We start from the raw sequence: 15787 nt of genomic DNA on the forward strand, positions 1-15787 counted from the left end.
GTTCCTAAAAAAATCAGTTCAAATCACTCAGTTACAAGGAGGGAGGACTGAGAAACAAGAGGCTCTGAAGACTGCCAGAAAGGTTAATTATTATTATAGAGGAAACCTTGTTGTTCCAGTCTTCCTCTGCCTGGCCAAGAAAACAGAAGACATCTTGCAAATGAAGGTGCAATTCATTCCCTGTATCATCTGGTGTGCTGCTTCCCTTCCTCCACTGTTCTCCAAGCAGTCAGGTTCATCCTGCCATTTGAATAAATGACTAGAGGGATGAGGGACTCTGCCATCTAAAACCATCACTTCTTATAAACATTCCTGTACCGAAGTCAAAATGGAAGGTTAAGAACAAGTTCAGTCAAGAGCAATTAGAATGAAAAGTTAAGAATCTGTAGGCAAGACATCAAGTCAATTGAAACCGTGCAGGTACATGGTCATATTCACCTTCCATCCAGGTACATATTGTATGCATGAATTTCCCAGAAAGAAAAAAAAAAAGAAAATTATAAAGTATGCTCCTGATTTGGCAAATTAAATAGGCAGGAGTCATATAATTAAATAAGACTGAGCATCCATAGGGTTGCAATCTTAGAATTTCAGGTTCCAGAACCTTCCAAAAATGTCTTCCATGCAGAGGAAACTCAGGAAACCCAGAACAATCCCTCTTTAGAAAAACAAAATTTTAAATTCATATTGATATCAAACTAGCAATGAAAATACTGAATGATTACTGCTTCCTTTTGAAACTGAGACAGACAAATAGAGCCGACTATCAAAGCAGATAATCTTGACCTGCAGTATATGTATTTTATGCCAATTAAGGCATAACCATACAATGACCATAAAGAGGGCAACTGCTGAGGGCAAGTTTGGTACCCAAAATAATTTTTCGCCAGACAAGAACACTGCATGTGCTGTTGCAATGGAACATTTTTGAATTTATGACATGATGTAATACTGAGGACTTTTATACAGCAACTGTAACTCTCCAACTTTTTCCCCTCGATGTATAATTACCTCTTTCAGACCCAAGCAACAGTGACCCTTTTGTTATGTGACAGCAAACGTCACTTACAGCATCCACTGGTCAAGTCTTAACACTGCTTTTGCGAAATACCATTTTTTATTCCTCTTCGACAGAAGACACAAAGTGACCTCAAAACATTTATCTAATCATAACCATCATGCTTGCTCACAAGTCTCAACATGTTAAAAGTATCATATACTTGTAAACACAACATGTTTCTTGAAAGCCAGGAAGCAGATCAAGGATATACACACATACAAGATACGTATGTGTTCTATCCATCTTACACACTCCTCTTCATTTTTAAAGTAACCAGCTTATAACACAGTGTTAAAGTACTTTTTTTTTTTCATTTATAATGCTCATGTAACAACTAGTATAACGTGTCCTGCTGTTCCTTCAAGGCTCTAGCATGTTCTACTACCTAACTTAAAAAAAAAAACCAAAACAAAACAACTCAAAACCCAAACCCAAAAAACCCATGGAACATGCAGGATCACTACTTAAAGATACGATAAATCTTGTGCTGTACTTATGCATAACAGTTTTTCAGGGGTTTTTCCAGGTTTTTTTAAGTGTTTGCTTTGTATTTCAATTTTATAAGCAAGACTGACATGTTACAGATTTACAACTGTGCTTCTAGTGTGCACTTGAACTCTAATCAATCTCTTCAAAATGATCAAAGTTTTGATAGAGTAGGGAGGATGGAAGAGACTGACATTTGAAAGTAAGTGTAGGGTCAACTAAAGGCAGAGTGGAGGGAAATACTGTAGAGGAAAGAAACCAGGACCAGCAGTACCTGACCTTTCTACCCCCAAAGAATAATCTGTTGTCTCTGAAGCAACTGAAGTTCAATTGGCCTTCCAGTAAAAAACAGGCTGGTCTTCAGAGGACAGAAATCTAATATATTAGAAGAAAAAAAAAAAAGTTTTGTATTTCCATATTTCAGTTATTTTCACTTTCCCATATAATAGAATTTTCACCTTAAAATGGGAATATTCAGTTTCCACTACTATCAGTGGGATGTGAGAGCTTTGAGTCATTAACAGTAAGTTCTGAAAATGCTTTTGTGGACTGAGAAGACACAGAAATAGCCACATAAATAAACTGTAGCATCTTCACTGAACAGGGTACGAGGATTACTTTTTACATATAGCCCAATTCTGCACTATAATGTCTGTTCCACATGCCTGAGAGAGAGAGAGGAAGAGAAGACATGGCTTTTATTTCTAATTCTGGAAGAAAACTATATTTAAAGCAAAAACGCAGTCTAAAAAAATTGGTATGTAATAGTTTATAGTGGGTTGGGAGAGGTGCGCTGTCAAGTGAAGCCTACTCTTGAGCCCCTAAAATACACATTTTTCAATAGCCAAAAGTTTTCTTTCTTCAGTTCTTTGGTACTGAAGGCAACTCCTGTTTGTAAATGCTAATGGTACTAAGAAACAAAGAAAGTTCTGACAGCAAACGTTAATATGTCATTCAGAAGAAAGAGCTGAATAGTTTCTATGACTGCTTCTAATGCCAGATAGGAAACAAGACCAAACGTGTCAATCCTCTTAAGACTTTTGTCTTTCAGTGTGGCTTCATGTATGATTACATTTATGAATATGCATTCATCATTGAAGACATAGCCTGGTTTTCACCTTTAAAGGATTCTTATTAGGTCTGGGCATTGGACTTACAGACTTTTCCAATTACTTTAATGAGTAAGGGCATGCCTTCACCCCTTAAAACATACAATGGAAATGGAGAAAAATCCAGAAAATAGTAACAAAAATTATTATGAACATGAGAAGTCGTCATGCAAAGTGCTGGAAAGAGAAACAACTTCAGAGAAGTTGACTAGGAAGGAACATGGCACTTGTACAGAAAGCAATGAACAAAATAGCTATTAACCCTTTTTGTTAATGAAAGAACTAAAAGAGAGTTACTGAAATTCCATTGCAGTAACCCGACACACTCTCCTCTCCCTTAAATCTCTTTACACAGTTAAGAATTTGTTGCCATAAATTACCACTCAAGGCATCATAAGAAGAATAATAAGAACTTCTACAGCTATCTTTAGCAGGACAAAAAATTGTAGGTGAGAATGTTTGAGCATAAAAAGCAATCTTTAGTTTCGGGGAGCCAACAATAAATGTCTCCCATAGGTACATTTTTCTGTAACTGTCCACTACTGGTTTTCCTGTAACTTCTGCTGAACCATCTAGTAATATGCAATGTGCAAGACAGCTCTGGAGGAATGGTCTGCTTTGGGTAACATTTACTGTATCCCCAGCATCCACCGAACTGGAGTCCAGATGAAATAAGGAGTAACTATTGAAAGCAAAACTTTCAACGCTCTCCAAGTGTGCATTAACCAGCCACACCACGATAGGCACCTGGGCAACTAAGGAGTGTATGAATGAATAGCAGAGGCAACTATTGTTTATGTCCGAACCCCAAAAAGTCAGCAATCTCTGCAATGTGCAGCTGGCAAAAGACCAGCGCTGAAGCAGTAAGTATTAAAAAAAATCTCCACTACATGAATGTACATAAAAATTCTCAAAGAAGGACTAGGACTAGACACAGATAACAGCTGTTTCTAGAAACACTATGATTTGGGAAAATACAGTTCTATCTAATTAATGAGGAAAGCTGAAAGAACAGTTGAAGCAGGAAAGTGTATTTTTATACAGCTCCTACTTTCAATTAAAGAAAGTAAAAAGAATCAAATATAACCACCACCCCAAATTGGTCTGAAAAAGAACACTGTGAATCCAAGACCAGTGAATCTTGGATCCACAGTGTGGGAAAAATTGCAATTACACTGCAAGCTAGCCAACAGCTGATCAACAATATAACAATCTGAAAAAGTTATTGACAATTATTTGGAATTAGAGAACTCCTCAAGGTACTATATAAAGCAAGGCTGAGATTATCCCAAAAGAATACAGCAAATCTCCTGACTTGTAGACATCAGCAAAATAGTGTAGCTGAAATTCTTCATTAAATTACATTTTATCCGCAATGAAATGTTACAGGTTACTTATTAAAAGCTAGATTAACAGACCCTTGTGACTTTCATGCCAAGTGATTATTCTAATTTTGCATCTAATTTTAGAAATATATGAACAAATTTACAACTGTTCAAACTGAGTCATCCAGGATATAAGTGAAAGCTGGTGGTTCCTCTGTGACTAATTCATTAAGAGTTAATATCACAAAACAAAGCACCTGTACTAATTTTATACTCTATTCTGATGCCCTTCTCTAAATCCTCAAGTAACAACTTAAATTCTGGCATTTGATAATTCTGAATGACATTATTTTCCAACAGTTTCTGCACATTCAGCAGCCACACCTATCTTCTAAAAGCTATGAGATATGTTGAAAACAGGATGGGGTATGCTGAATGAAAAGAACTTGACAGGAATCTATGAAATGTAATAAAATATGCTACATTTCAGCACTGCAAGCACACACAGCATCCGCAACTTCTTCACTGAACAGAAAAAAAACCAAAACTATGAGCAGACGTTGAAAATATCAGACCAGATTTCACTAAACAGAAGTTAGAAATTCTGAATTCATATTTTTGTCATTCAACAACATCAGAAGCATTCAGATTCCATGTAATGAAATAAATACCTTTTCCTGTATAAGCTAATCTCCAACTATTAACCTGTCATACAATTTATACGGGAACCCAACCAGCATGAATTTGTAACTTGCAACATCCAAATTGCCTTAATAATGGTGAAAATAACTCTTAAGGGATCCAGAACCATAAAATAAAAGGGTGTGCAATGCTCTTGGCAACTGAAGAGGGTACATAAATTCCCTGAATGGTCTTTCATTAGTTAGGCAATCAAAGATCATACGAAGTGTAACTTTATGCCACAGCCAATAGGTGCAAGGCCATAGTCTCATTGCAATTAAGTCCTGCTGCTGCACTGAAGTCAAGAAGACAAAGGGATAAATCAACTCACATCACACTGAAACGGCTTCTCTCCGGTGTGGGTTCTCATGTGCTCGTCCAAGCCTCGCTTTTGACTGAAAGCCTTGTTACACTCTGAACACTGGTATGGCTTTTCCTGTATGAAATGACAACAGTGAGTGAAAGTGAGTCAATGCAGAGCTCAAGTCATTAAAGGAGTGGAATTCCATGCTGGATGGTGCAAGTTTTATATTCTCTCTAAGGGATTACAGTCAGTGAAAACAACAGAAAACGACTTTCAAATGATTAAGTGAAAGCTGGGAAAGCTGTGGCCTGACAGTTTCCACTTCAACACCCACTTATGAATTAATTATCTGTTCCAGTCTTTCAAACCTAGCCATTTTGGAGTCTGTTTTTCGTAAAGTGAAAGGTGCAGCAACATAAAATTCAGATGTACTTTCTTTTATCCTCCACAAAACCTTAAAGCATAAAGATAAGTAAGATGTCTATAAAAACCTCAGGTTTGTTAGCAGGTTTGCAAGCAAGGGGAGATGTGAAGAGAGGAAGAGGGGGTACAAGGAAACCTTGTGGTAGAGAAAAAACTTGAAAAGTGGTGACAGAAGGTTAATCACATATTCAATGCAGAATCTCAAAAGAAGTGCAGATGGCAACCAAGCCATCTGTATTTTTATTAGAACTATTGGTTATCAGCTACTGTAACACATGATGTTATAAAAGTTGCAAGCTCACTGACCTCCATTAAATAATTAAAAGATATGTATGGAAAACTACTTATATAAAGATTTTTTTCTCTCAAGTTCTTCCTTAATACACAAACTTATATAAGGTGTAATTCCTCCTTTATTCCACTAAAGTTACAAAAGAACTGTATGGAAAACAAAATTTAAATAAATCAATTACATGTACGGTTAGTATTATGGCACTGCACATTGCCTCATTAAAATTTTGATGCTGATAGAGGCACCTTTATTTTTGAATCAAACAATTTTACTTCTTTCACTCTCATTCCACTTTTTTCTGTGGTCCCTAATTCTGTATTGCTTAAGTTCTAAAGATGTGTATTTTAGGTAAAGTAAAATAAATTTCTGAATTTAAACTGAAAACAAAGATTGAAAATCAATAGGCAATAAAAATGCTAAGTCTATGACTTAACAAATAATAGGCAGTAATCTTAACGGTCTTTTGGGAGATAATGTGGGATCCAAGGATAAGTAAGAAGGAACAACTCAGATTAGGTGTTGAAGCTACAAAGTGAAGAAATTCTCTGGTTATTGAACGCCTATTCTCAGTATGTAGAGGACAATCATGTCTCCAGATATTGCTGAATCCTGCCAGGTACTTGGCATAAACTGTACGTGTAATACAATGGACTAAAAATCAGTGCTGTTCTGGGTACGTCTCAGCTTTCTTTTTAGGGCAGCTCTTTGCAGGTACAGAGATCTGGGGGGATGAAGACTGGGTTCTTCATTTTGGAGTATCCTCCCATGAGGTTTCCGAGAAAAGGCAGTGTCATACACAGTAACGCCCCAACTTACAGTGGCAGGAATCCTCTAGCTCACCAAAACCAGGTCATAAGATACGTACACAGGGAAAAGCATTTCTTCAGCCATTTCAATTTCAGATATGAGTAAATCATGAGATAAAGTACATTTCAGTATGATGCAAGATAAATTTTTCTACTGACACATGAAGAAATTGCTGAGTACATGGTGCCCAGCTGCATATAATCAAACGGGCCTAAAGGGAAGCCACTAATGAGCTTTTCTTGCAAGATTCTCCTTACACACATTTATCGTCTTTGTGGTTTTTTTATCATTAGCTTCATTTCGTAATCTCCATGATTCTTCAGTAGAGACTAAAACATAACAAATTACCTACAAAAGATCTGAGCTGATCTTAAAAAAATTGTCATCTAGACCAAAAACTTCATGTCACAGGGAATTTTGCTAGACTGACTAAAGACTTCATGGAGCAGATCTGTAATTTTTAAGGAAATGTATGAATAAGCCATAAGATAAACAGGTTTCTGCAACACTCCCTTAATTGGTTTTGCATTGTGGTTAACATAAACCATTTTTTCTGTGAGTTCTCTGAAAACAGCCTTTCTCTGTGTAGGTTGTTCGACAGAAAGTGCAAAGTAAAGTACATGATGTGTACGTCTTAAACACCTATGACAACATTCATTATTGCAAACTGTACCAGATGTACTTCCTCCCTTTTTATCATCTTGTTCTTCAGGTATCTGAAGAGTTAACTTGATTATCTTACTCATTTCAGAGTTAAATAGACTTCAAGATTCCATTCTGGAGAAAGAGCCATTACAAACTCTGAGAAGCTGAAGTCACAAACCTGGGCTGTAGTAGCTTCCTCAAGGTTATGTTTGGCTATTTGTATTATTCTCTACAGTAAAAACGGGGACATCTAACCATCCCCTTGGCATTAGTATTCAAATTCACATATGTAGTGCATGAAACACATCCAAAGCTGTCTTTGATCTAATTTTAGATTCCTTACATCTGTATATTCCAGTGACTTCAGCAGACAATTCTGATTCACACCAGCCCCCTCTGCCCTAAGCTAAGCTGCCCTTCATTCACATTTGTGTCCTTTTCAGTAAAATCGGTAGTATTGTCCAGAGCAAAACTTGGCCCTAAGGTTCTGTCCAGGGAAAAAGGATTTTTGTTGGTTTTGAAGATTACATTATTCTCAGAGAGCAATTTCTTCAAAACATTCTGTGCTTTTTCTTTTCTCTCTCCCCCCTTCTTCCCCTCATATCGAATTTCCATTGCACAATACTTGGAGAAGGCAACATTTGTAACATGGAAAAGATGATGTTGGCTTGGCATAACCACCACTGCTCTAAACCTGTACAGAAAGAAAATAGATAAAAACCACAGCAGTCAGTCTGAAAGAAAGTTAATGCCACCACAAAAGGACAACAGGGACCAACAATGAGATTAGAAGAAAGCTGGACAAATTTAAAACATCAAGCAAAGGGAAAAACCTGCTAACTGTCAACAAAACAGGAGGTCATTGGGAAGATCATACAAGTCTGACTTCAGAGGAGTGAGCAACTGCTAGTACTATAAATCTACTCTCTGTTCAAAAAGCATCTGCCAGGCCATGGCTATGGTGGCAGCAAAGCCAAAGGATTACATGTGTTTTCTTTCACTGATGATATAAATGAGGAAGGGAGCAGGGAGAGTGAGAGACAGGATGTAGCTGATACTGAAGTGATTTAATATTACACCAGGTATAAACAGAAATACGTAGATCAGGAAGATCTGCGTAGATTCTTGCCTCTAGACAAAGAAAGGCCAAGGAGAGCCCAAATGGGACTTGCTATTCTGGAAGGTGCTTCGCTGTAAGACTGGTATGCCAACTTAGAAGCTCCTGTCTCTGGTAATTTTTACTTCACTACATTAAAACTGAGAGGAATTCAATATTTTAACAACTATGGCAAATAAAGTAGTGCCTGCAATGCACGCTTCATCTGTCTGTGGATAGCCAAATCATAAATGACTACCTTGGATTCTATGAAAATTGTGCTTCACGTTAGAAAGACATCAGAACATGACAAATTCTCAAGGCCATCTGACGCCACCTTTAACAGATTGAGAGAACATGTGTACAGAGTATCCTGCAACCACAGGCAGATGGAAATACTTAAATGCAGAATATTTGAACTGCTAACTGCTGCTGTAGTTGACTGTATCTCCCTTAAGAAATATAAATACATTATGTATATCAGCTTAGTACTAGTGCATATGGTTGTTTCTGTAAAACTGGTAAAATTGATTACACAGGTAAAACATGAATGACTTTGGTAGGAGTATCTCCAAATAAATTTTCTAATCTGAATGTAGAATTATAACATGAGCTCATTACTCTTAATAAGTATCGTTTGCTGCTATATGTATTTGCATTATCACTTGAACACTGGGTCGGTAAAAAAACTGTTTTGAAAAAATCAGCAAGGATGGAAAAACGTGGCCTAGAATGAACAAACATGACCAGCCATTACATTAAAATACACTTGTCAGGCTTGCAGCTACCAAGAGCTGACCTTTCAAACAGAATCCTGAAAATCCTATAGCTTTACCAACCCTAGAATGCAGAAAAAGATAGTGGTGTTATCTGCTTACAAACCAGGAGGACAGTGAAATACAGACTTCAGGAAGCATTATCTAAAGGGTACCTTAGGCATTTAGGGAATGACCTTAGATTTAAGACACCTGCATACTTCACGTTAACTCTTTGCTCTGTGTGTTTTAAACCTTTTCCTAATACCAGTAACACTTTGTTTCAAGTATTACTAACTATTAATGCTGATGTGTCCCTCAAACCACACTCAAGAGCTCTTCAGCCAGTTGTACATGGCATGTATCAAAGACAGTGACCAGAACGGGTATCATCCTGTTAAACTCCCCACTGGAACATGAACTGAAGGTTCAGGTCTACAAGAGCCTGAAAAGCATGATCTCAGGGGCCTGGAAAAGACTCTGACCCAAGGCAGCCTAACGTGAGGTTCACGATGCATACCCATAAGCAACCAGCAACCTACCTTATGGCCTCACTAATAGCAAACTTCTACCAGAAGTTCAGCAGAACAGCGATGAATGAGTAACGGAAGTCCTAGAGAATTGGATGGATCTTTCTGCTTGATCTAGAAACTCCTCACAGATTGTGCCAGACCATGCTGAGGCCCAGCCCAAGTGAGTTGTTCTTTACAAGAAAACCTGTTAGACAGCAGCTGTGGTAATAGACCTTTAAGCCTCAGCAAATTCCCGTGTCAATGCACAGGGTTTTTCTACATTTAAGAAGAACGATGGGTAGTTTCACTATCAATGAAATGGTGACATGCAATGTATTGCTCAATTCTTTTTAAAAGACCAGCTTTCATCTTAATCAAAGGGGTGGAAATTGAGGTATAGTGCAGTAAAACAGTAAAGTGCCTTCTGAAACAAGAGTGGCTTATGTAGCTGATGTTCAGTAACATTTCATCCCTAAAAAAAACCCAAAACAAAACCGTAAGCTGAGTAATGTCAGGAAAAAACCATCAGTGATACTTTCTGCTAGGTCATCACCACTAGCAACACATCCCCTGTTGAGAGAGAGGCTAAGTCACTTAAGATCACAGATGGTGTGAGTTAATGGAGTCCAGTTTTGTATTTAAGTGTAAAAAATGTGCAAGAACTAACAAGATGTTCTCTTAGTAACTGGAAGGTTTTTAGGAGTTACAGCAAGTGGCTCACCCACAGAGGCCTACTTCAACTATGAGACTTGCATTACATTACTAAAGTAATGTTGACACAGGAAGACAAAAGCTGATGAGAATTTACAACTCTACAGAAGTAGTAGATTAAATAATGCTTAAAATTCAATAAACAATCACTTTACAAGTACACATCTCCTCAGTTGAGAAGTAAAATCCTTTAAAAAAATATTTCCAATAACTAGAGCAGGCACAGAAAACAATTGTGAAAGAATTTTAGCAAATTTAAACAAAAAAGTCACTTTTATTAGAACTTACTTATATTTTTGTTAAAAACATCTCAATTCAGTTTTGGGGGTTTTAGAAAAAAAAATCTGGAATTCTGGCAATAAAATTTATAATGAAAATAAAAACATGAATCTTCACTGAAATGCCTGCCAGAAGAAAAAAGGTGTATTTATTCAAAAGTTCTAGTATACGCAATTAGTTGGACTTCAGCATACCATTAACTTCCCATTTTCCACAGTATTTCTGCCTATTTGCTACCTACAATCTGTAAAGTTTTTGTTTCTTTTGTTTTTTTTTTTAACTGCTGAAGTAACTTCTTCTGCTAAGATATAGTGAAGGAGGGTTTATTTAATCAGCCATGATGAAAATTCAATACATGCTGATCTTCTCTTGGAAAAAGAACAGTATCAACATTAAAAAAAAAAAATTCACTCTGCAAGGAAAAGACAATCATCAGTCAACATTACATAAAAACAAGAGTGTGAAAATATAGGCGCAGTGGGATTCAAACCTTCTATGTTCTGTATACGAACACAGATTCCACAGGCAAGGAAACCACAGCACTGGCAAAGTCATCATTCTCAGACAGATGTTTGCGTACTCACTTGTGTCTCACCAATAAGGAAATACAGAGAAAATCTAATACTGAAAAAAATTCAAAATTCAATCAACACCTCATATTATTTCATTACACACTGTCATGTGCATAGAAGACTATATTTAGTACCCAATGTAATTTTTTTTTTTTTTGGCAATAACATGGTATGCTGTTTCTAGAACACATGACTTTTTAAAAAACTTTAAGCCCAAACATTTCCTGGGAAATACAGAACAAGTGAAATTATGCCACAATTGTCAATATTGTTCTTGCTTTTTTTTTTTTTTTTAAATATTCCTCTGGGTTATAAAAAAAGAATAGAGAGGGTTGTGTAAAATTCCAAATGAGTGCCTTGGAAAGACTGTTAACTCAGTCTTTCTGGATGAGGATGGTTTTCTTGTACTGTCTCAGCAGCAAGCTGAAACACTGAGTTGAAGAGAAAACCTCAACAGGAGGCTGCCCAGCTTCTATACTTATCATGACTTATACCTATTCCCCTGAAATTCATAAATACAACTCAAAATTAACTCAAGGTTGGCTAACTCTCACACATACTGTGTCAGGCCTTGGGTCCTTAGCTTCTAAGGATATTTTTACATTGAAGCCACTCAAATGACAGCAGCCCAGGTACACATATTCATGAAAGCTTCAGATTAATACTCCCAGCCACCACTAACAAATTAACTGTGAGATTAAGGAGTTCAAGAGTTGACTTCAAATCATATCTGATACTCAGGCCACTAGATCACACCAATCCTTGCAATTTTGAGGCTACACTGCTAAAAGTATCCAAGCTGCCCAGCTTCAAATGAACAAGAAAGAACAGGAGGCAAATATTGTGAGTATATATTAAGTGTCCAGAAGCTATGTAACATCAATTGCAATCTATTGATCAGTTCCACGCACCATATATATGTGTGTGTGTGTATATCTGTGTGTGTACACACACATATATATAAACATACACACACTGGCTAACATTTCAAGTGTAGACAAATAAAGTTAGTTGCAGAGTTAGAAAAATATGCCTATCACTTATTTTGCTGTATTTCTTACGGTACAATCTCTGAACATTAGGTGCTCTTTTAAACACACTTAAAGATTAGTGCAGTTTTAAATAGTAACAGAGAAATGTACCTAATACATTGTAATTTCTCTAATTTTTAAATATTACCTCAGAAACATACAATTTGAGCATTTCAGCCAGCAGCCTTCCAACTACCAGAAATCAGACTTTCAAATAAGCTATAAAAATTACATTTTTCTGTTATACCTTCAAAGTATAAATATGAAATATTCAAACCAAGTGATGAAAAAGCATTTGCAAATGGCTTCTACCCTTTTTGATTTGCCATGTATTTAATTGAAACAAACTGTCATAAAACTACCACTTTCAAAAGTAATGAAAACATCAATTTGATGTGACAATAACTCTGGGCACCTATCAATGATCATATTTCCAAACATTAACAATTATATTGCAGTAACATACAATAATTTCTCCACACGTTTAAGCTCAAACTATGTAATGTTATGTCAGGCACTGAATAAAGCCTTAGGAAAGAGCTGAAATTTACTGCACTGTGAAGGTTGGAAGTATGCATGTATTTACAGACCATATCAGCTTTGAGGAAATTCATTTTATCAAGAACTTCAATGAGTTCCTCATTTATTTTTTCTTAGGCTGTTATATGTCTTCTTCTTAAGGAGAAAAAAAACCCAAAACAGAACCATAAACCAAACACATTTACTTCCATAGAAACAATCAGTACTCGGGTGACATTTTAGTATTAGGTGGTTGGTATTTTCTTCTCCTTACATTGTCAATAGGGGGTTTGGCTTACCTTCTCTGTTTACTCCAGAGTTTGAGCTGACACCTGTGGCCACCCAGGCTGTACTCAGTTTAGCAGCTGCCAGACCTTAATCAACTTTCTACAATGATTTTTCCAGCAGCCTTCCCTGATCCACAGGATCAGGTTTGGCATTTAATCCCACTGGTAAAATATATCTAGATTTAATCTCTACAATGACATTTTCCTTGTTGAAGGTCATATTATTACTTTTAAGCTACTTCACAATTTTTCTGGCCAAAAGACCAGACTCTTTTTACAAAATATTGACAAGAACAGACCTTAAGGAAGAGTGCTACGATTACATTTATTTCCACATTGCTAGGCTTAGTTGATACAAAAATACCTTCTCGATTTATACATCTTTTTATTTATTCTTTGATTAATTATTTTGCATGCAAGAATAAATTTCAAAACAAAATGTACGTGTAAGTGTAGGAAAGGGTAAGAAAAGGAATAGCCAACATCCTTACAATCTTTCGAAAAGTCAACGCATCAGATGCCTGAAGAGAGAAATTTCAAAGTGTGACTTTTCTTGTTCTCAGAACTGACAAAAATAAACATTGGCAAACACACTACATTTTTTATTTGCCAATCTTTGGTTTTGTCTTTGTTTAAATGGCCTAGGATCACAGAACAAGTTATAGTGAATTAGTATCATGCTGAGGGGTTTCAAGCTATTTCTGCACAGGTATTATCTTTTTTCACTGGAAGAGTTCTTACATAGTACAGTTAAAATACATCTCCTTTAGTGTTTATATTTAGATCAGCTGTGTGCTTGTGAAGCACACTTCCCAAATGTCTTGTTACTGTGCTTTGGTGCACACTTCCAAAATGTTTTGGACTGGATGACCTGGATTCCTTTTGGACAAAATGAAACCAGAAGGTTTAATGCATTCCAGGGAGCGCTATTGTGCATTCAGTCCAGAGGACCAGACTACACATAATCTGCAGTAAAATCATTGAAACATACACACGATAAACATCAGGGCCTCAGCATCAACTGTTTCACTTTACATACCTACTACTGCATTGTACTACTTGTTAGCATACACATAGTCTCTGGTTTCCAGAGTGAAGAATTTGACCACGACTACCATGAACACCAGAGGGGCTAAAACGTGACTCTGTGCATTTGCTTCAAAAAGGACTTAGATGTCATTAGCTCAGAATTTTCAGTTCAGCTTATATTGTTCTAAAGATCCAGATCTAAAGATCTGAAATGCTCAAAGCTGGAAATTCAACTATCAGTGTTACATACAAATATTCTAGGCTATCAACCTCGTAAAGTAAACCATCCCAGTATCCATAACTCTTAATCACTTCTACAAAACAGAGTAAGGAGAGAATCTGACTAAATGAGCAAGAGTACTGGAGAATTCCCACCTTCTTCTCCACCAAGTAGCATGCACCTGCTTGAGAAAGAAATGGTAGGAAAAAGGAAGACAGAGAACACCTCAGGCAGTAATTACATAACCTACATACTAAAGAGCTGTTTTCTCTACTGAAAGGGGGTTTTTTGTTTGTTTCCTGGATAATATTTTTCTAGATTTTTTTTTTCTTCTCTCAACACACTACTTTTTCTTTTCCTCCTGTTTCAACATTAAAGTCCTCAGTTTTTCTTTCAGTCCAATTTTATAGAAGCATTTTGGAGCCAGCCTGCAAATTCCAAAGATTTTTTTTTTTTGCTTACATCTACCAGAGACAAAATATGATGATGTATCAGAATATATGTAAGCAAAAAAGTTACACAGAAAAGGTAGTAGGAAGCAGCCAAACAAAAATAAATTAGCAAATTCTCCACTAAGGCACAGAATTATTTTTCAGAGCATAGCTATGAGCAAGAAACATCCCAAGAAAGCAGACTAAGTTTTCCATTCTGTGCCATTAAAAATCTCTACTTTGAAATTACTTTTTTTTTATTGTTAACATATCTGAGCACTTTATTATCTACACTGTGTAGGTAATCAGAACTAATTTATACAACTATCAAAAAAAATACAATTATCAAGAAAAATTACACAGCTTTCCTCCACTGAACCACTGCATTTTCTAGGACCGCAGAATATGCAATCCTGTTCTAAATAACTGCTATCAGTTAATCTACAGCTTTTAAACAATGAAGATAATGCTTATAAAGTTCTCTAACCTCACTCATGAGCATGCATTTTGGAAGAAATCATCACTTGGTATATAACACTATAGTCAATGGAGATACATCATTACAGGCTCTAACAATCTGTTCTTATTCTTTTTTTCTCTACTACTTTTCTCCAGAGGCTGCGGGGTTTGTTGTTTTTACTCAAACTGTATGACAAATCAGGAAAAAATTAAAATTGACACTATTTTCAGAGCTGGTCTTGTTTACTGCTCCTCCCACTCACAGCCATATAGATCATATATGGTAATGAAATTTCTCCTGGTGCAAAAAAAGTAATGTGGGACAGTAACAACAGAAAAGATTTTATAGCACTTCTTAAAGTGATTTAACAGCTGGAAAGAAGGAGAAACAACTAACAACATGGGGCTAGCCTGCTCCCAGTGAACCACCATGAAGCATTCCACAAACTACTGATAACTTCTAAACTAAAGTTTGGGGTACACAAGCTAAAACTTTATCTAGGACCTCCAGTTAATATCCTCAAGACCTAGATAGAATGGTAGAAAATTAAACAAACAGTTTTGATCTCATCTTATTTAGAAAGCTATTCTGTGCACAGATTTGCATATGGAGACTATGAATTTAACTATCGCCCTCTCTATTTCCTAATACATACAGAACTTTCTTGGTTTGGCCTCAAGGCTGCCTTGACTTCTGTAAGCAGTAACAGCTCCCAAGTGATTACTAGTAAAACCTACAGTCTACTTCTAATTT

General features: G+C 36.4%; 1 protein-coding gene across 3 annotated transcripts in view; it reads right to left on the minus strand.

Annotated features, from left to right (window-relative positions):
* The window catches only part of PRDM5 (PR/SET domain 5), a 79289-nt gene that overhangs the window by 1304 nt on the left and 62198 nt on the right, over positions 1–15787 (minus strand). For all 3 annotated transcript variants that reach the window (XM_075751048.1, XM_075751049.1, XM_075751050.1), the window contains one exon: positions 4993–5097. In XM_075751048.1, coding sequence (XP_075607163.1) covers positions 4993–5097 — 105 coding nt within the window. The remainder of the gene's footprint in view (positions 1–4992; positions 5098–15787) is intronic.

The sequence above is a fragment of the Balearica regulorum genome, chromosome 4, assembly GCF_011004875.1.
Source record: "Balearica regulorum gibbericeps isolate bBalReg1 chromosome 4, bBalReg1.pri, whole genome shotgun sequence".
Classification (NCBI taxonomy): domain Eukaryota; kingdom Metazoa; phylum Chordata; class Aves; order Gruiformes; family Gruidae; genus Balearica; species Balearica regulorum.